The sequence below is a fragment of the Xiphophorus maculatus genome, chromosome 7 (genome assembly GCF_002775205.1).
Source record: "Xiphophorus maculatus strain JP 163 A chromosome 7, X_maculatus-5.0-male, whole genome shotgun sequence".
In the NCBI taxonomy this organism is placed as follows: domain Eukaryota; kingdom Metazoa; phylum Chordata; class Actinopteri; order Cyprinodontiformes; family Poeciliidae; genus Xiphophorus; species Xiphophorus maculatus.
In genome coordinates this window covers 31272374-31292358 of record NC_036449.1, presented here as the reverse complement: position 1 = coordinate 31292358, position 19985 = coordinate 31272374, and the positions used below count along the sequence as shown (strand labels likewise).

The 19985-nt window shown below is 44.7% G+C and overlaps 2 protein-coding genes across 5 annotated transcripts in view; one reads left to right on the top strand and one right to left on the bottom strand.

The window, feature by feature from the left end:
* LOC102222048 (inactive dipeptidyl peptidase 10-like) overlaps nucleotides 1-15353 on the top strand; it is an 85020-nt gene extending 69667 nt beyond the window's left edge. For all 3 annotated transcript variants that reach the window (XM_023336891.1, XM_023336892.1, XM_023336893.1), the window contains exons 5-26: nucleotides 1153-1227; nucleotides 1817-1869; nucleotides 2845-2926; nucleotides 3147-3267; nucleotides 4513-4667; nucleotides 5359-5456; nucleotides 6302-6425; nucleotides 7079-7117; nucleotides 8220-8327; nucleotides 8412-8503; nucleotides 8616-8663; nucleotides 8760-8881; nucleotides 9476-9520; nucleotides 9754-9852; nucleotides 10191-10260; nucleotides 10580-10774; nucleotides 11042-11096; nucleotides 11170-11269; nucleotides 11708-11766; nucleotides 11914-11986; nucleotides 12297-12370; nucleotides 12451-15353. In XM_023336891.1, the coding sequence (XP_023192659.1) occupies nucleotides 1153-1227; nucleotides 1817-1869; nucleotides 2845-2926; nucleotides 3147-3267; nucleotides 4513-4667; nucleotides 5359-5456; nucleotides 6302-6425; nucleotides 7079-7117; nucleotides 8220-8327; nucleotides 8412-8503; nucleotides 8616-8663; nucleotides 8760-8881; nucleotides 9476-9520; nucleotides 9754-9852; nucleotides 10191-10260; nucleotides 10580-10774; nucleotides 11042-11096; nucleotides 11170-11269; nucleotides 11708-11766; nucleotides 11914-11986; nucleotides 12297-12370; nucleotides 12451-12588 (2025 nt within the window). In that variant the 3' untranslated portion in view covers nucleotides 12589-15353. The remainder of the gene's footprint in view (nucleotides 1-1152; nucleotides 1228-1816; nucleotides 1870-2844; nucleotides 2927-3146; nucleotides 3268-4512; nucleotides 4668-5358; nucleotides 5457-6301; nucleotides 6426-7078; nucleotides 7118-8219; nucleotides 8328-8411; nucleotides 8504-8615; nucleotides 8664-8759; nucleotides 8882-9475; nucleotides 9521-9753; nucleotides 9853-10190; nucleotides 10261-10579; nucleotides 10775-11041; nucleotides 11097-11169; nucleotides 11270-11707; nucleotides 11767-11913; nucleotides 11987-12296; nucleotides 12371-12450) is intronic.
* Nucleotides 15354-17324: 1971 nt separating this feature from the next.
* LOC102221776 (inactive dipeptidyl peptidase 10-like) overlaps nucleotides 17325-19985 on the bottom strand; it is a 40989-nt gene continuing 38328 nt past the window's right edge. For both annotated transcript variants that reach the window (XM_023336889.1, XM_023336890.1), the window contains exons 25-26: nucleotides 17673-17746; nucleotides 17325-17571 (exon numbers count right to left, since the gene is read on the bottom strand). In XM_023336889.1, the coding sequence (XP_023192657.1) occupies nucleotides 17434-17571; nucleotides 17673-17746 (212 nt within the window). In that variant the 3' untranslated portion in view covers nucleotides 17325-17433. The remainder of the gene's footprint in view (nucleotides 17572-17672; nucleotides 17747-19985) is intronic.

Sequence of the window (19985 nt, the reverse complement as noted above, 5' to 3'; positions counted from 1 at the left end):
GGAGGGGGTCCGTTTTGGTTTCCTTAGGATCACATCTGCTTTTTGTGGATGATGTGGTTCTACTGGTTTCATCAGGTCGTGATAGACAGCTTTCACTGGAGCAGTTTGCCACTGAGGCAGCCAGGATGAGGATCAGGGGGGATGTCCTGCCCCAAGGGGAGGAGTTTAAGCGTCTGCAGTGAAGCGGGCGCTGTACCGGTCCGACGTGGTGAAGAGAGAGCTGAGTCAAAAAGCGAAGCTCTCGATCTACTGGTCGATCTACGTTCCCATCCTCCTCTATGATCATGAGCTTTGGGTCATGACCAAAAGAACGAGATTGCGGATACAAGCGGCCGAAATGGGTTTTCTCCGCAGGGTGTCTGGGCTCTCCCTTAGAGAGAGAAGCTCAGTCATCCGGGAGGGACTCAGAGTAGAGCCTCTGCTCCTTCACATTGAGAGGAGCCAGTTGAGGTGTGGTTAGGGGTTCATGTTCCACCATGAGGAGACCTGGAGAAAGACCAGGACATGTTGGAGAGACGATGTTCCCATCTGGGTACGCCTTGAGATTTCACCAGAGGATCTGGACTCTGATCAGAAATCGGGTTCCTCCCATAAATGAGCTGCTAAAAATGTTTTGTTAAATATACTGTGAGAATAAAAGCTGTTAAACCGTTCTGCTCTCTGTGGTCTGGAAGGTTATTTGTGTTAAACAACAACGCTCTCGCCTCTGCTAACACCATTGACACATACATGCTACGCTAAGTGCTAACTTTAGCTATGGAGGGAGACGTGGAGAACCTGAATGAAATGCCCAGAAAACAACAGAAACCATCAGAAATGTGGAAACATTTTAAACTGAATTGAAAAGATGACAAGTCAGTGCAGCACTGCAGAGCAGAGTTAGCTTTCTACAGCAGCGCGTCCTCCGTGTCGCAGCTCCTCAGCTGGGAACTGACCCTGCAGACCTCAAACTGTGTCGCCAACAGGAATCGTTCATTTTATTCACCTCCATCTGTGATGATCTGTAGCTAACGCTACATGTAGCAACTGATCATAGAAGCTAGCTGGCAGAGTGTTAGCTAATTATGCAGTTCTTCATGTGAATGTGTAAAATGATGATAAAAAGTCATCAAGGAATAATTATTGTGAATTATTGTGTTTCTGCTGTTTCAGGTGAATTTCAACGTGGCAAAGTTTTCTTTGTCTCCAGATATGAAGTACGTTCTGTTCGCCTACGAAGTGAAGCAGGTGAGTCTGTTAGAGACAACCACATGCTCTCCAGCCGCCATCTTGGTTTCTTCTCGTCTGCATCTCACCTTGAACAGGTTTAGCGCACTTAGCACATTAAATAGCATGTTAGCATACGCTAAACAGCATGTTGGTCTGGTGCTTCGGCGTTAGTGGAGTTCATTTTTAGGGTTAGGACAAGCACAGCTAGCGTCTAGTAAATGCAGCTAGCTTGTAGTTAGCTGATTGTTCTGGTCAGAAGAGCCTGTGGTTCTGCAGAGAACGTTCCAGAACGTAGCTGCTGCTTCGATGCTCTGAATGCCTGGCCACACTCTGGCCACTTTATTAGGTACAGCTACAACATTTCCAGAGGTTTCCTGTGTTTCCTGGTAGCCAGCGCTCCTCCCTTGGGTTGTGTTTAGGCGTTCGGACTAAAGACATTTGTCCTCCCTTCGTCTCCAACCTGAAGACGCTCTCTGCCACCATGTGAAATGAAACGTCTCGCCATTAACTGTCAGCATGCAGATGAGATGCTCCAGGCTGAATCAGAAAGCGGCTGCTCCGCCTGAGTATTTCCTGCTGATGTCGTCCTTCTCTGCTCTGTCTGCAGGTTTACCGTCACTCCTTCATGGCGTCCTACAGCATCTACAACATCCACACACGGTGAGCAGCTGGACCACAAGCTGCAGGGAAATGTTGAAACGTTCCTGTTAACCTCAGTTCACTGGGTTTAGATGGATCCAGGATGTCTGTGGCAGCATGAGGAGTCTTGGAGTGGCTGAGCTACAGTAGCAGTTGGCCTGCTAGCTAACAACAAGAACATTCAGGTCCGGTTCAGATGTCCGAACCAGAAAAGGACCTAAAAACGTTTCCTGGTTCGACTTGGTCCCCCTGCTGGTCACAGACAAAACTTCATTTCAGTTTCTTTATCCAAATTAATAAAACAAAACCCAAAATAAACGAGTTTGGCACAAAGAAAACGGTAGTTAGCTCCAGAGATGATGGACGGAAGACAGCAAGAGGGTGGAGAGACGGAGGAGGATCAGATTATAAATCTGTGTTTCTGTTTAAATCTTTGTCTTTATTCTGCTAACGTCCAAAATGGAATTTTCATTACATAAGAAATTAAATCAAAATCACTCATGAATAAACTTGTTCACATGTTAGCGCTAAAAATTTTAATCAAAAAATAAAATTGGTAGAGAATTTATGTTCACATTTCAATTGACTCAGTTCTTTGGTGATCCGGGATGGCTGCAGCAGCGATCCGGGATGGCTGCAGCAGCGATCCGGGATGGCTGCAGCAGCGATCCGGGATGGCTGCAGCAGCGATCCGGGATGGCTGCAGCAGCGATCCGGGATGGCTGCAGCGATCCGGGATGGGCTGCAGCGATCCGGGATGGCTGCAGCGATCCGGGATGGCTGCAGCGATCCGGGATGGGCTGCAGCGATCCGGGATGGGCTGCAGCGATCCGGGATGGGCTGCAGCGACACAAACTGAGTTAAAAAACTTTCAAAGAATTCCAGAAAATGTTCCAGAACGCTCGGAGAGCTGATGGAAACTTCTGGAGCAGATTCTAATGTACTCCAGTCTGCCTAGAGGTCAGCCTCCAGCTGACCTCTGGCTGTGTGTTTCAGGGAGGTGTGGGAGCTGGACCCTCCGGAGGTGGTGAACTCGGTGCTGCAGTACGCTGCGTGGGGCGTCTCTGGACAGCAGCTGGTGAGGTCCAAACCCGGTTCTGTTTTATCCTGAGACATTAAAATAAACCTGAACCAGAATATCGGCTGATGCATGAAGGATTGGTGTTGAAGCTCTGCTGCTGTTTCCTTCCAGCCTTTATGTCATCAGATGTTATTGTAAATCATGGTTGGATGCTCCACAGATAAAGTGCTGATCTATTCTAGGATCTTATTGTTGCGCCCGTATGCTGTATGTGCAGATCTACATATTTGAAAACAACATCTACTACAGATCTCACGTGAAGAGCAACTCTCTGCGGCTCACGTCTTCAGGAAAGGAAGGAGTCATCTTCAACGGAATCGCCGACTGGCTCTATGAAGGTTCAGCCCGTTCCTACTCCGTCTAGATCCAGAACCGAACGTTTTCTATGTCAGTTCCATGTTCTAGATCAGAAGTCTAAAACACGGGCGTCACATTGATAAAATACGGAGTGATACGGTGGCGGTGCTTCCCGTCAGACGGTTGGATGAAACTTGTTCTCAGTTCAAAGCAGCGCAGAAAATAAGAAAATAGCTTCTGTTTTATATTTTTAAACGTCCTCTAAGTACATGGAAGTGATTCCATGAAGTTTTGTTATTGTTATTTTATGAACCAGCTTTATGTAAACTATGCTTGGGGAACGAAAATACTGTTCTGCGATGTTAGCTTTGTGGCTAGCATGCTAGTTGCCCCGCTAGCTTGTTAGCTAGCAGTGGCATTACTTGACAATAATATTATTCAAACGTGAAATATATAAATAAATATTTATATATAAACGTCGACCTCTGTTCTAGGTTACAATGACTTGTGTTAAGTACAGCGAATGATTCAGCTGAAGGAGCTGCTGGAATATTTCAGCATGAGAGAGAGTTATGAAATATTCATGGTTTTAGTGCAGATTTCTTCCCTCTGGCTGAGAGGAATTCATCTGTGTTTTTACTTTAAACCTAAAAATGAGAGCGGCTGCTGTAACGGTTTCACTGTTAATTATTTTCTGAAGTATAATTAGATACAAAACTGCAGCCTTTTTCAATTAGCAGCTGTTTTTTTTCTACCTCTGTTTATATCCGTGGCAACACGAGAATATATTTAAATAATATAAGGACATGGAATATTTTAACAGCATAAATGTAAATCATTTAAAACTAGAGATATATGGAGGACGAATACTGCCAAAATTATGAAAATGAAAAAAGTCAGTGTAAATTAGAAATACTTATTAAATGATAACATAAAATGAAAAAATATAGTAAATACAAAATATGAAAAAAAGACAAAAAGGAAACAAACCTATAAGATTGGAAATAAAATGGAAAATTAAATAACAGTGACATGGTTAAAATAACACTTTAAAATGATAAACAATAATTCATATCCTACTGAATAATCAAATAAGGATCCAGTATTTGCCACATTCTGTCCTTTATAAAGCCATTTACTTATTTCTGCATTTACTGCCAGTTTTGCCAGGATCAGTCCTCCATAGAGGCTGGACCAAAGATAAATATCGTTAGCAATAGCTCTGAGCTAAACGTAAACATGCTGTCCTGGTTGTGAATAATAACTGGCAGTTTGTGTGGGAACAGAGGAGATCCTGGAGAGCCATGTGGCCCACTGGTGGTCTCCAGACGGGGAGCGGCTGGCCTTCCTGGTGCTCAACGACTCTCTGGTCCCCAACATGGTTCTGCCGCGCTTCACCGGCGCCACATACCCCAAACAGAAGCAGTACCCCTACCCCAAGGTACCGCTTCTACACACACCGTCTGGGACAAATAAACACACCTGCTTCAGTTCTGGACGTTTACATCTCAAAATCTGATTTAAAGCAAACAAATCATCACCAGCTGTTAAAATAAGGAACAAAAACTCATCATGTTACGCCAAGGCAGCATTTATTTAACAAAAACTGTCAGTAACAACCTGCTGCTGCCCGTCAACCTGGGAGGGGTCAGAGGTCATCTGTAAATCATCTGGGGTTAAAGACACAAATGGAAGGTGGTGAACCTTTGTTCTAAATGGCTTTTTATTCCTTTTAATTTTGTAACTTGATATTTAGATAAAAATGTTTTTCATTCATGATTCTTCTTCTGTTTTTTGGAGGAAGTTTGTTAATGTATTGTGTTTGTGTTGGTTGTCCCTGGAGGGACCACACACCGTCTGATTTGAAATAAACAAGAAAGAAATCAGGGATGAAATTCATCGTCTGAGTGAATGTTGCTGATCTGGACGTTTTTATGCTTCCTGAAATTAAGGCATCGATCATTTTACCTCTTTTTATTAACAAAATATGACTTTAGCCAAAAATGATGCCATAAAAAGAGGGTGATGTTTGACTCGTGCGCCGTTATTTCATGGAGGTGACGATGTGTTCTCCATCCGGAGTGGTTGGACTTCCTGTGTGTGATCAGCGGTGTTTCTGATTGGCTGTTCAGGCGGGCCAGCCCAACCCGGCCGTCAAGCTGTTCGTGGTCAACATCTACGGGCCGACCCACACGCTGGAGCTGATGCCACCGGAGGCGCTCAGGCTGCGGTGAGCAGAGCTGCCGGAGCGCCGCTCCTGCCAGCCATCGTCATGGCAACAGCTGCCAGCATCAAGGGAGACAGATTCACCCTGAGGTCACAGAGTCAGCAGACTGAAACATAAACTGGATTAATGAGCGTTTTAGTGGCAGCGTCTTCATCTGGTCCACCGTCCTCCTCAGGTTGATGATGACTTCCTGTTCCTCTGCTGATCAGACCGACCTGCAGGCTGATGATGGTGCTTACAGGCTCCAACAGGGACGAATCATCAGCCAAGCGCTCTGCAAACACAAACACAAATTCCAACAGAAAAACGCTGCTGCCTCTCCACTAAACCTCCAGACCACTAGGGGGAGTCAGTGGACCAGACTGGAAAGATGGAGGTCCAGGAGAAAGAAGAGCTATGTTATGCTCCACATCTTTTATAATACCATAGAGCAGACTCCATACTGCCCCTGCTGGTGTGGAGGACTTTCTTTTTGTGGAGCCACAACTTGTTTTTACCATTAGTTGCATTTTTTCCATTAGTTTCTATTTCTGAGGCTGCAGTATTTTTCTGTTGTGTACTTTTAGTCTCAGTTCAGTTTATTTATATGTCAACAATTCACAACAAAAGAATTTAAAAAAATAATCACTTCATTTCAGTCACTCAGTCATTTGCCTGATGCTAGTTAGCGCAGTGAGCTAACGTCATTATTCACATCAGATTAAAACGTTTCTAAGGAAACTCACTCCTCCTGACCAGCAGGGGGCGGCAGCAGAAAATCACTGCTTTCTCATGCCGATTGTCCTCAGAGCAGAGACTTTAACTAGGCCGCTGAGCAGCAGCAGACAGTAATGGTGTTGTTCTCCTAGGGAGCATTATGTGAGCACAGTGAAGTGGATCAGTAAGACCCGGACGGCGGTGCGCTGGCTGAACCGGGCCCAGAACGTCTCCATCCTGACGGTGTGTGACACCACCACCGGAGCCTGCGTCACGGTGCGTCCTCTCCTCACGCCACACACTGTAGACAAACCTCCAGAATCCGCCTGTATCTGATCAGAACCAGCGCTGACTGCTGCAGAGCTGATGAGTCTTGGTTTAACAATGTAGCACGCCCCGGTACTCTGACACCTCCAAATAAAATGTGCTGAAGCCTTCAGAGGGCCCCTGATCAGAACCAGAGTCCAGATCAGGGGTGGGCACTCCTGGTCCTCGAGGGCCGGTGTCCTGCAACTTTTAGATGCATCTCTACTTCAACACACCTGAGTCAAATAATGAGGTCGTTAACAGGACTCTGGAGAACTTGACTGCACTTAGGAGGAGATTCAGCTGTTGGATTCAGGTGTGTTGGACCAGGGAGACATCTAAGAGTTGCAGGACACCGGCCCTCGAGGACCAGGAGTGCCCACCCCTGGTCCAGATGTTCAGGTTTGTAGTTAGCTGCTTTTGGACAAACTCTCTCTAGTATCTGAAAAGTTGCTGGATGTAGCGATAAAGTTAGCAACAGAGCTACCTAACTGGGCCAGGTGGTTCTGGTTGGACCCACCCAGTTCTGGTCCAAGAGAAAGCCTTTGACCACACTGATAAAACAACCCAATTGGAGAGGCTTTTATTGTGAAGTGGCTAACCTTGTGCTCTTTGTGTTGCAGAGACATGAGGAAAGCTCGGAGCTGTGGCTGTCTAAGCAGGTAAACCTTCATCATCATCATCATCACCATTTAAAAAGCTGATTCAGTTTTCTATTATTTCTGAGAATCATTCATATTTCTGGTAGAAACTGAAGCTTGAAGTTATAACTTCCTCTGTATGCCTCTGTGGAGGAAACGGGTCGAGCTGCTGCAGGAACAGTGTCTAAAAGCAGAAGCCTGCCCCTGGTGGTAGCAATGAAAATTACAACCTACGCCGTCCAATAAGCTCACCTTCAGAGAACCAACGCTAGGGGGCACCGCTAGTGTTCAAGACTAAGAAAAAAATTAATTACATGCATAGTCATAATAATTACCAAAAAACATGTTTTGTTGTATGACTTTTTGTCATACGACAAAAAAGTAATTTCAAGAAAACAGGCATAGCAATACAAGATGGAAACTTGTATACTGAATAAATTCAGATGTAGCGAACGCTGCCATCCACTGGTGGGTCTGAGCATTACCAGAGGAACCAACCTGAAACATTTCAAACCCTCCAGCTGGGCAGGACTCTCTGCTGCATGCTAGCTAGCAACTTCTACTTCCTGTTTACTACAGCCATGCGTAGCATCAACGCTAGCCTGGTTAGCCTGGTTGGTTCACTCCGAACTGGGAGATGGAGACATTTTCACATTTTCCTCTTCTTTCTCTTTTTTCAGAAGTTTGACCAGAATTTACCCTTTCAAAATAAGAGCATGAATATAAACACCTAACCCAGGGGAGCCCAAAGTGGGTCCCTGAGGGCCGGCATACTCCATGTTTTAGTTTTCTCCCTGGTTTAACGCACCTGGATCCAGTGATGGATCATTAGAGGCTGAAGGAGAACGTTGACCTGCTGAAAGGTTGTTACTAAAACCAGGGACAGACTAAAACATGCCAGATCCGGGCCTCCAGGAGCCTTTGGGCTCCCCTAGCCTAACTACTAACGAATTATTAACCGTCGATAAACTTCAACACAGACATTGGACTTTACAAAACAGTCAAAAAAAATTTGCTCTTTAGAATCCACGTAAGCTAATGCGCTAAACGTTTTCAAAGTTAGCTAAAGCGCATAGCTAAAAGCCGGTTCTGACCCACAGCCGGTTCCATCTTGTCTCTCCAGAACCAGCAGCCCGTGTTCTCCAGGGACGGGTCCCGGTTCTTTCTGACCGTCCCGGTGAAGCAGGGCGGACGGGGCGAGTTCCACCACATCGCCATGTTCACGACGCAGGTCAGGCTCCGCCCACACACGCGCTGACACGCCCACAGCCTCCGGTTGCCATGGTAACCCCAACCACTGCTGTGTCCGCTTCAGTTCAGGGCGGATCAGAACGAGGTCCGACACCTGACCTCTGGGAACTGGGAGGTGACCCGGATCCTGGCCTATGACGAGCCCAACCAGAACCTGTGAGTACCGCAAGGTTGGTTCTGACCCAGGACCGGTTAGAACCTCACTGGTTCTGTAACCTGTAAACCGATTAAATCAGAACCGGACTGACTACTTCCTGTCTCTTTACAGTTACTTCCTGAGTACTGAAGGGTCGCCACGGCAACGGCAGCTCTACAGGTCGGCCTGTCTAAACATTTCCAGGAAGCGGTTCTGTTTGAGCCGGTAACCAGTTTGGAGCGGCTGATTGTTTTATTGTCATTGTCATCTGCTCAGCGTTAAAACAGTGGGTCTGTTTCCACGGCGATGCCTGACCTGTGACCTTCACAGAACCAACTGCCTCTACTTCAGCGCCGACCTCAGCCCGTCCAACCAGAATCTGCTGCTGCACTGCCAAGGTAGGCCCACTTCAGGAGCGGTTCTGGTGGAGTGAGGTCCAGTTAGAGTGACAGACTCGGTTCTGATGGGTTGGTTTGGCCCAGACTGATAGAGCTGTGGTACTGGTTCTGGTTCTGCTTCCAGTACACAAACAGAACAGACAGCTGGTCCTGCAGTAGAACCTCTCTGGGTCACTGTTCGACTCGGTCCATCACAGTTCCCCATCAGAACCGATCCGCTGTGATCTGGACAGACGGTGCCTCCCTGGTCCAAAGTTCTCCCTCATGTTGTTAAGAACCGGACCTAGTTGGGGTGTGCTGTGGTGGCGCAGGGGTTAAGCACAACCCACATATAGAGGCCTTAGTCCTCGACGCGGCTGTCGCAGGTTCGATTCCCGGCCTGGCGACCTTTGCTGCTCCTCTTCACTGTCAAATAAAGGCCACTAGAGCCAATAAAACCTTTAAAAAAAAAAAAAAAAGAACCGGACCTGGTTCTGGTCAGACAGGCAGCTGCAGTGTAACTGTAATGTTAACCATGAACAGTACTTTGTTTGTCCTCCTGTCAGCCAATCAGCAGCCAGCGTTTCTCAACCTGCTGGTGTTTTCCTCCTGCAGGTCCTGAAGTTCCCACTGTGATCCTCCACAGCCTCAATAACTCCAGTAAGCTAACGCTCTGCTATCTACTGCAGCTCATTGTCTGTTATTTTCGTCATGTGGTTTTACTTTTCTTCCTTTAACCGTCTAGCTAACATTGGCATGTGATTAATATGCACTGTCCCTTTAAGACAGAAGTAAATGCATGAATATACTTGATTTTGTTTCCGTTCTCCACCAGATAAACCGTCACTCTGCTCCAGATTACAGTCAATTTAATCTGTCATGGTCCTCCTCAGATTACTATATCCTGGAGAACAACTCAGTGCTGAAGGCAGTTCTGAAGAACAAACGGATCCAGAAAAAGGAGTACCAAACCGTCCGGGTCGAGCCTTTTGGTGAGGACAGAACACTTTGCTACTGCAGGAAGCCAGCAACAGGAAGCTAGCAGCAAAATGCTAGCTGCAATAAGCTAGCTGCAGGGTGTTAGCTGCAGGAAGCTAGCTGCAGGGTGCTAGCTGCAGGTTGCTAGCTGCAGGGTGTTAGCAGCAGGAAGCTAGCTGCAGGAAGCTAGCAGCAGGTTGCTAGCAGCAGGGTGCTAGCAGCAGGAAGCTAGCTGCAGGAAGCTAGCAGCAGGACGCTAGCTGCAGGAAGCCACCTAAAGGGTGCTAGCTGCAGGAAGCTAGCTGCAGGAAGCTAGCTGCAGTCCAGTCTGATGCCTCCTTTGTGTTCCCAGATTTCCCTCTGCAGATGTGTTTCCCTCCAGACTTCTCTCCGTTGCGTCAGTACGGCCTGCTGCTGGTCATGTGAGTACCGACCAATCAGGACGCAGCATCACTGCTTTTCTCTGATGCTGAGTCATGATTTCATCTTATAAACAATTGAAGTACTTCACAGTTTAAAGGTTTAATTCTGGAGCTCTGGTTGACCAATCAGATGATTAGTTTGGTTGACACCATAGTTGACCCTGACGTGCTGTGTGACAGGAAGTTGACGTGCTGTGTGACAGGAAGTTGACGTGCTGTGTGACAGGAAGTTGACGTGCTGTGTGACAGGAAGTTGACGTGCTGTGTGACAGGAAGTTGACGTGCTGTGTGACAGGAAGTTGACATGTGGTGTGTGCAGTGACAGCGCCCCCGGTGGCCAGGCGGTGAGCGAGCGCTTCTCCCTGGGCTGGGACTCGGTGCTGGTCAGCTCAGACGGCGTCATCGTGGCCCGGCTGGACGGCCGGGGCAGCGGCTTCCAGGGCCAGCGGATCCTGCATGAGGTGCACCAGAGGCTGGGCACGGTGGACGTCCTGGACCAGATTGCGGCGCTGGAGTGAGTGCTGCTGCTGCGCCGCCAAAACCCAACCACCCCTGCAGGCTTTTATTAACCTTTACTGGTTAAAATCATCAGTTTGTCTTTTTACATGTCAGATTTTAATCATTTAAAATAGTTTTATTGTCAGCTTGAGTTTATTAAAACTGCTGGAAATTGAAACTATAATGAAACTTAAATGAAGGAAAAATAAAAGCTCAGTGTCCTGCAGCTTGTAGTGAAAAATAAAGTTTGGATGTTCAGGATGTCGGCCATGTTTTCCTGCAGGTTCATGATGAAGTTCTCGTACATCGATCGCTCGCGCATCGCCGTGTTTGGACAGGTGAGCAGACAGGAATCAGTAGATGCTGACATCACTTCCTCTTGGCCTGGACTCACCAGTCTGTCGTGTTCAGGGCTACGGCGGCTACCTGGCGCTGATGATGCTGAAGTCGACAGACAGCCTGGTGAAATGCGCCGCCGCCATGTCGCCCGTCACCGACTGGAGGCTCTACGGTGAGTCAGCAGCTTTCAGACCAGAACATCAGCTTCCCCTCTAACAATATTTTACATGTTTTAACATGCTTTGTTACAAAATATAAAAAACAATGAATTGGGTTCAAATTTTGAGCACAATAAAATCTATGTAATTTATTTTTTCTGTTTGTGTTTAGGAGTTTGCATCATTCATATGTTAACTTCGCGCTAGCAGCGTATTAGCTGTGTGCTAGCAGTGCTTTAGCTGCATGCTAGCAGAACGTTAGCTCAGTGTTAGCAGCTGTCAGCCACTATAATAAACAAAACGTTGCTCCATATCGGGAGAATAAAAACACTGGAACTGAACTCAAGCTTTTCTGAAAACAGAAATGATTTGAAACAACCTGAAGGTTTCAGCCTGAGCTCCCGTTTCCTGTCCAGTTAGCAACCGCTAACCGTCTGTGGTTCCTTCCACAGCGTCGGCGTTCTCAGAGCGCTACCTGGGCCTGCCAGTACGGGACGACAGCAGATACCAGGTGAGCTTCCCGGCCTTTGACCTCAGCAGAGCTGCAGCAATCCTGATCTGATCACTGAATATTCATGGATTCTGTCTGTGCAGAGAGGAGTGTATACAGGGCTTCTCTGAGTGTGTGTGTGTATCTGACCGGCCTGTCTCCCTGCAGGTGTCCAGCCTGCTGCAGAGCGTCCAGGCGCTCCGAGAGCAGACGCTGCTGCTGCTGCACGCCACGGCAGACGGTGAGGCTGAGAGTCCTGGGAGGGAAGGGGTTAAAAAATCATTACTGCTGATGCAGCCTGGACCTGCAGAGGACAGTGGTTCTGATGGGTCCGTCCGGGTTCTGAGACCAGCTGATGTCCTTTCTGTCTTCCCTCCTTCCCTCCTTCCCTCCTTCCTTCCTTCCCTCCTTCCCTCCTTCCTTCCTTCCTTCGCTCCTTCCTTCCTTCCTTCCTTCCTTCCTTCCTTCCTTCCTTCCTTCCTTCCTTCCTTCCTTCCTTCCTTCCTTCCTTCCTTCCTTCCTTCCTTCCTTCCTTCCTTCCTTCCTTCCAGCAAACATTCACTTCCAGCATTCAGCTGAGCTGGTCAAGAGCCTGGTGAAGGCCGGAGCCAACTACTCCATGCAGGTACCCCCACATGCTAACAGGCTGCTGCTAACAATGTCGAGCTAACAGGCTAATGAGGAGCGTTCTCCTCGTCTCCTCAGATCTACCCTGATGAAGGTCACTTCCTGTCGGCGCCGAGCCGCCAGCACTTGTTCTCGGCGCTGAGCGGTTTCTACAGAGAGTGTCTGAAGGAGGAGCTGCTGCCGCTGCCTGACGAAGACGAGGAAGAGGAGGAGTGACAGCTGCCGGTTCTCCGCCTGGACTCAGCCGCCGGAGCTGCTTCGGCCCGAATGAGCGCTTTGTTGTGTGAATGTATAAATATGTGGACATGAAGGACAGCGGGACGCCGCGGGGACAGCAGGGGGCGTCCTCGCCTCTAGCATCAACTTCTTCTTCTTCTGGATCGCTCACGATCCCAGCTAAGCACACGGAGAACTTCCTACGTTTGTTCCAGGTTCTTCAGACTGCAGCCCTCCACACCAAACACGTGCACCACCGCCGCACTGGTCTCCATGGAGACGGCAACACCGCCATCACCGCACGACAAGATGGAGCTCCACCTGACGCCAACACTGTAAACCGATGGGAGCAGCGCACTGATGAAGAAACAATGCCCTGTTAGCATCCAGTTAGCCTCAGATTTCACATCCTGTTAGCATCAGCTGTTATCCTCCAGTTAACCTCCTATTAGCTTCAGCCCTTAAAGGGACAGTCCTCCTGACAAACTGGGTTTCTGAGCTGTGACCTTCTGCTGACCTTGGATGTCTGGGATGAAGAAGTGAAGCTTCATCTGCAGGTTCTGCTGCAGAACCAGAACCAAAACCAGAACTTTCTCATTCTGGACCCATCAGTTGTTGACATCAGATCTTCAGCCTCGAGAGTTTTCAGACAACCGGCCGATCTGACCTTTAACCTTCATTATTCTAATAATCATTCCACAGTCCGTTTCCTGCAGTGAAGCAGCGAATCAGAACTGAGTCAGTAGTTACAGTCCAGTTCCAGAACCAAAGGTCCAGTTTGGTTGTCCAGCCGACAGAAACCAGCAGAGTTCTGTCAGAAAACACACCAGACTAAATAATAATATTAATAATAATAATCAATGGTGGGCTGTGCTAGCTACAAAGCTAGCTGCGCTAACTCTAACGCACAAATCATAGTCAATGTTTCTGCTAACGCTAAAGTGCTAACTTCAATTGAAATTATATTATCCCTTAAAACACCAAAACCTTCCAATTTAATTTGGGCATAATTTAAATGTTCTGTTATTGATATTGTATTTATTTCTAGTTTTGTCCATTTTATTTTGTTTCTGTATGTTTCTTGTTATTTTTGTTACAAAACATGACAGGAAGCGGAACTGGCGTCACCTACTTCAAAATAAGAGCATTAATGTAAATGTCTAAACTTGATAAATTATTATAATAATCAAAACATCAACACAGATGTTGAACTTCAACAGAAAGTTTCTAAAACAGACAGAAAAATGTATCTTAAAAAAGTTCATTTATAAAAACCTCAGTGCACAAATGCTAAATAGAAAGTTAGCTCGACTGTTAGCCGATTAGCTCCATTTTGTCCTGTCTGAAATCATAATAAGCCATAGATAGTAAAATGTAATTATCTACCAATATATTGGAATTAGACAGCAGAGAAAACAATAAAAAATAAAACTAAGATTTTGATTTTTCTAAAGTCATCATGTAAGTTCCACCTTTTTGAGTTTTCTATCATGTTATAAACACCTGGAGTGTTTCCTTGATCGCAGGCTTGCTGCTCGAGAACTGGACCAGTTAAAGTAACGGATAATGTGGAAGGACAGCAGCGAGGTTTAAATCTGGTCTAATTAAACCTCCAGACTGACCCAGTTCCATCACAACCCAGCCAGCCATCAGCTTCACTGAGCAAGCACACGGCGACAGTGGAGACGAACAGTTTGGACAGCTAAACCTAACAGCTGCTGCAAGGTCAAAGGTCACGTCCAAACAAATCTGAAAGGAGCATCAGTTTATCACTTCCACCAACAACTCTTTGTATATTTGTAATAAAAAATAAAAGGTCAAGTATGGGGCAACATTTGGGCCAAAATTAAGACAACAGCCCATCCAGCTGTAGCTACTTCCTGTAACGATTAGCATGTCTAGGCTAGTCACTTGCTGAGTTAAATTTTTTTTTGTTTCAGAGAAAACTTTATTAAAGAAATGGGTTGACATTCTTTTAATTTTGGCCCTGATGGCGCTCCGTATGCTGGAACACGTCTGGTCCAGCTGCTGGATCAGAACCAGCAGCTGGATCCAAGAGCTGGGTCAGAACCGGCTTAATTTTTAGTTTAGCGCTTTAGCTAACTTTGAAAACATTTAGCACACTTAGCTTCCTCTAAATGTAATTTTTCTGGATAAATTATAAGGCTCTAATTTACTTTGTGGTTTTTGTAATAAAGTTGAAGGTCCAGCTGCTGATTCTGACCCGGCTGCTGGTTCTGGTCCAGCTCGCCGCGACACACAGCCCAGATTAATCGGATTTTCTCTTTAATCTGCACCTACTCAGGCTCTCCAGAGGTGGCGCTGCAGTCTGTGTTATTCCGATATGGATGGCAGGTTCGGATGAATCTGGTGTGGAGCCATTTGGGTTCTGGGCGGTTCTGGACGGTCCGGACCGCCGGTAGAAGCAGGTTGTGGTGTCTTCAAACTAATCTGGATCACTCCATGGACTTCCGGCAGCAGTTCCGGTGTTTGCATGTCCCTCGCGGGGAGCCGTAGTTTTGTACAGCGGAGTCCAGAAAACAGAAATCTATTTTCAGATTCCCAGAGATTCAGTCCGTGATTCTCCTGGATTCTTGTATATTTCTTATTGTTTCCTTTGGGCGGTTGGTTGATTTTCCTCCTAGGACGGATTTTGTAATTTTGCTTGTTCCGGTTCTTTTTGCTGTACTGGGTCGGGTCGGGTCGGGATTATTGTGATTGTCCTCTGGTGATGATTATAAATGAATAAAAAATGTAAAACTGTGGACCTGGTCTGTTCTGCTCTACTCCCGGATCAGCACCAGTTTCCACACCGTGATGGGAACATTGACCCAAACTGGGCAGATTGGGAGGATCCTTCAGTCCTAGTGGCCTACTCAAAGTCCAGACCATGAGTTAACTGAGATGCTGCGGTGAGTTCAGGCTTTATTCTGGTCTGTTTCACATTAAAGCTCCAGGATATGACATCAGAGTTCTGTCTGCCCAGGCGGCCATCTTGGAATCAACCTGAGAAAGTTTGACGGCAGGAAGAACTGGCTCAGATTCTTATAATCAACATTTCTACTAAAATAGCCTCACTTGTTTGTGATGATAGAAATCGGCTCTTTTTAAGAGAACTCACTTTGGAAATATTCAAATTAGTCAAATTTTCTCTACATTCATGACAAACTGACACTTCCTGTGGAAGCAGAAGGCCACAGCCTGGATTTAAAGTCAACAAAGGATTTGGAGTGGCCTAGTCAAAGTCTGAACTGAGGATTTTGGGGATGTTGAAGAGATGGAAACAAAATGGATTGAAAATTTTCCTGATTAAATCATCGCCTGAGGTTTGGTTTCCTGTGTGAATATTTTATTGATTATTGAACGACTCCCTGGGGTGTGAATACTTTTCCCAGCTTGCTCAGAAACACAGCCATGGATTTGAACCATCAACCTACAGAAACCAACTGGGACATAACTGGAGTTGGACGAAACCAGAAAGATTTTCCAGTTTATTTCAGAACCCGACAAGAACAAGTAAAGCCCAGGGTCAAAGGTCAGACAAACACTTCCTGTTCCTGTGTTCTGGGGCTATCAGCCGGAGCCTGATGGTGTCCGCGACCGGCTGCCGAAACCATAATCCAGATTAATTTCTCCTCAGCAGGAAGAACTGTTTGAATCATAACTTCTATCTTTTATTGCAAACATTTTTCACATTATGGGCTTTTATTCTGAAAATAAAAACAGATTACAAGAAAGAACAGGAAACTCCCACCACTCTAGGTCCTTAAACGCATCATCCGGCAGCGTGGCGCCGCGTTCTGGTTCCGATGGTTCGGGCCACAAACAGGAAAATCTCAGAATTCCTTCATTTTCTGCAGCAGGACATTTAAGGAGACGGTTGAGTCGTCAGCTGGCTGACAGAAAACTCTTTGCCTGGAACCAATAACTAAAAATGGAGCAATTTTAATTGATATGGAAAGTATTTCTGCAGCAAAGGAGAGACGAGGCATCCTGGTTTTCTACCGATGTTAAACCTCATGAGGACGACAACTGAACTGTTTGAATCTTTGTCAAATGTTTTAATTACATTAATACATTTATTTCCATACCAAATAAATCTAAAGCTTTGAACATAAATTCATGTTCTATCATGAATTTATGATAGAAAATCATACATTTTCTATGATTACAAGCTGAATACTTGTAATCATTATTTATTTTTATTGGCCTTAAAATATCAAGACTTTTATCTTTTCTGGGTTTGGGAACGAGATTGATGACACTTTGATTCATAAACTTTTCATAATAGTTCTGAAAACCCCTGATGGCTCGTTCTTTTATGTTCTGTTGTTTTTATTGTTCTTTTGTTCTGTTGTTTTTATTGTTTTTTTTGTTCTGTTCTTTTTGTTCTGTTGTTTTTATTGTTCTTTTGTTTGGTTCTTTTGTCTCTTCTGTTTCTCGGCCTTTTCAGGTTTTTCAGAACTGAGTACATCTGATACCGATACCATGTTTGTTGATATTAATAAATACATTTTCTTAAAACAAATTAACAATAAAAATAGAATTTCTGCAGCAGGAAGCAGCGTCGCAGTTTGATGACATCATCAGAGTCCAGCTGCGCTCTCTGGAGGCTAACGCTACCAGAATGTTCTGATGATCCAACAATAATAAATAACAATGAATAATAATAATAAAACTGAATAACAATAATAATAAAATGTAATAATAACTAATAACAGTATTAATGAGCTAAAGTTCTGCTGCAGCTGTTGGGAGGTGGTTATTTTTCATTTCTGGTGTTTCTTCTTTTAAATGTGACATAAAGACTGAAGTGAAGTCAAAAGGTCGTGATCCTTTGAGGCATCAGTCGTCCTCTTTAGATGTCTCCATGGCAACAGCCGCCTCCTCCTCAAAACAGCGTCTGAAGAAGCTGAGCAGCGAGGCTAGCATGTAGCGCCGACTCTTTACTCTGATGAGATGGTGACCTTCATCTGGGAAGATCTGGACACACACACACACACACACACACACATACACACGGATCAGAGGTTTATTAGTATCTGCTCTGCTGGAGGACAGAAACCAGCTGGGCGGGTTTCTACCTGCAGGGTGTAGTTAAAGTTTCGGGCTGAAAGCAGCTGGACCAGCTCTGCTGAATGCTGGAAGTGGACAGAGGCTGAAACAGAGAACATTGTTAATCATAATAATAATAATAATAACACATAGTATTCAGCTCTTATAATAAATTAAGTCTTATAAAGACTGAAATTTAACTAGAAAAATAAAACTATAACTAAAGAGAGTGATTAAATAAAAAGTATGAAAATAATTAGATGAAACAAATAATTAAGAAATAAAGCTAAATAAATATGCATTTATGTGGCACTATGAAAGTCAAATTAATCAAAATAGTAGCCCCCCATTTTATTTTTATATCCAAAGTAACTTACAGTGAGAAGCTATCATTAAAATCTATTTTAATTAAAATGTATCATGAGTTTCGCCAGCAGAGGGCGCTCACAGCCATGTGCACCAGAGGTTGACGCTCTGGCCGGCAGAAGAAGTTGAAACAGCTTAGAGCAGAAGGACCGAGAAGGACCTGGCTGCAGCAAACAGGAAGGGCGGGACGGACCGCTGTCAGTCTCAGACCTTATTTAGAAATGGGACCATTGCACTCCGGAAGTGAAGGGGGCGCTGTTTCCTATATTATCCGCGGTCTCCCGTTTTTATTTTCTTCTGAAATCCGTGATATATCTTCACCTTTAGGAAGGATTTTCACTCTCAGCATGTATTTGAACTTCTCTCTTTTATTTACTTCAGCTCAGCTCACAGTTTTTAACACATTCTGTAGCTTTCTGTGAACTTCTAAATCTGCTCCTTAGTCACATCTTTTCAGGCCTGATACTGCCTCTAGTGGCGTGGAGGTGGTAAGACGACTAATATAATCCATCCATCCATTTTCTTACACCCTTGTCCCTAGCGAGGTCGGGAGGTACTGATGCCTCTCCAGCTAACGTTCCGGGTGAGAAGCGGGGTCAACCTGGACAGGTCGCCAGTCTGTCGCAGCAACTAATATAATTACATTACTAAATCAGAATAGCACAGAGTCTTTATTATTTGCTATTTATTCCAGTATTACTGGCACCGTAAAAGATAAATTCTCTAATAAAACACCATAATTTTTTATTTTCCATCCAACGACTCTAAAGAGATAAAATAAAACACATTTACATAATCACAATATCAACCATTTGTTCATAGAGTAAAACACTTAACAGGCTATAGGTAAATGTTGTCATTTAGTTTGGTTATGAATAATTATTGCACTGTCACTAAATGATTTCTAAAAGATGTTCTTAGTTCCCAGAGGAAAACAGTAACACCTTCATGAGCTCAGAGGGTCAAACTGATGAATAAAGAGGATGGAGGCTCTCTGCTGAAATATTCCTGCCATCTTTCATGTTCTTTCAGCAAACAGTTGAGACAGAGTTGTTTTTGGTTTCATCACTATTTACCTGCTGTTATACCTGAGATTGAAAGTTTTCTTAAAAGATTGTCTGTTATTCTGCAGCTCATGTGACCAATCCAGACGAGGAGATGAAAAGTTAAAACTTGAGTTAAAATGTTGTTTTAACTTGAGTTGAGTTAAAATTCAAGTTAGAACGTTAAGTTTTAACATTTTAACTCAACAACCCAAAGATCACTGGGTCTTCCAAAAAGACAGAGTCTCTGAGAACAGTTCTTAAAGATATAGCCAGAGTTTTCAGTGTTTTGAGCTGACTGTCCAGGAACGACAAGGAATTTAATATTTGCCTCAGTTTCAACAGGTTGGCCATCAAGTGAAACTGGAATCACTTTCAGGTTTTGTTTATGTCATTTAATTAGCTTGACTTCCTTAAGAAAATGAAAAGGTCTGTTCTTTTGTGAGGGAATTGATCTTTTACTGTTTCAGTAATGCCAACATTAATAATAAATAATAAAGACTTTATGGTATTTTGATTTAGTAATGTAATTATATTAGTTGTGTTACCACCTCCACGCCACTAGAGGCAGTGTCAGGCCCGAAAACATGCAACTAAGGAGCAGATTTAGAAGTTCACAGAAAGCTAATGAAAGTTAGATACATGAAGATGCAGACAGTATTATCAGTGGTGATAATGAGAACTGTAAACTGTTGGGCTATTCTGATAATTGTGTTTTAGGTGAAAGTGTATTGTGCTATTAAGAAAAAGTTGGCCTTTGCTGAGGAAGCGGCTTAGAGCAGATAGTGGGTTGAGAAACAGTAAAAAAAAAAAACAAAGACAAAAGACAAGACTAATTCTGATTCAAAAATAGAATGTATTAATTTTATTTATTGTTTTACTGTTTCTCAACCCACTTCACTAACCCTGTTAATACATACCCTATTTTTGAAT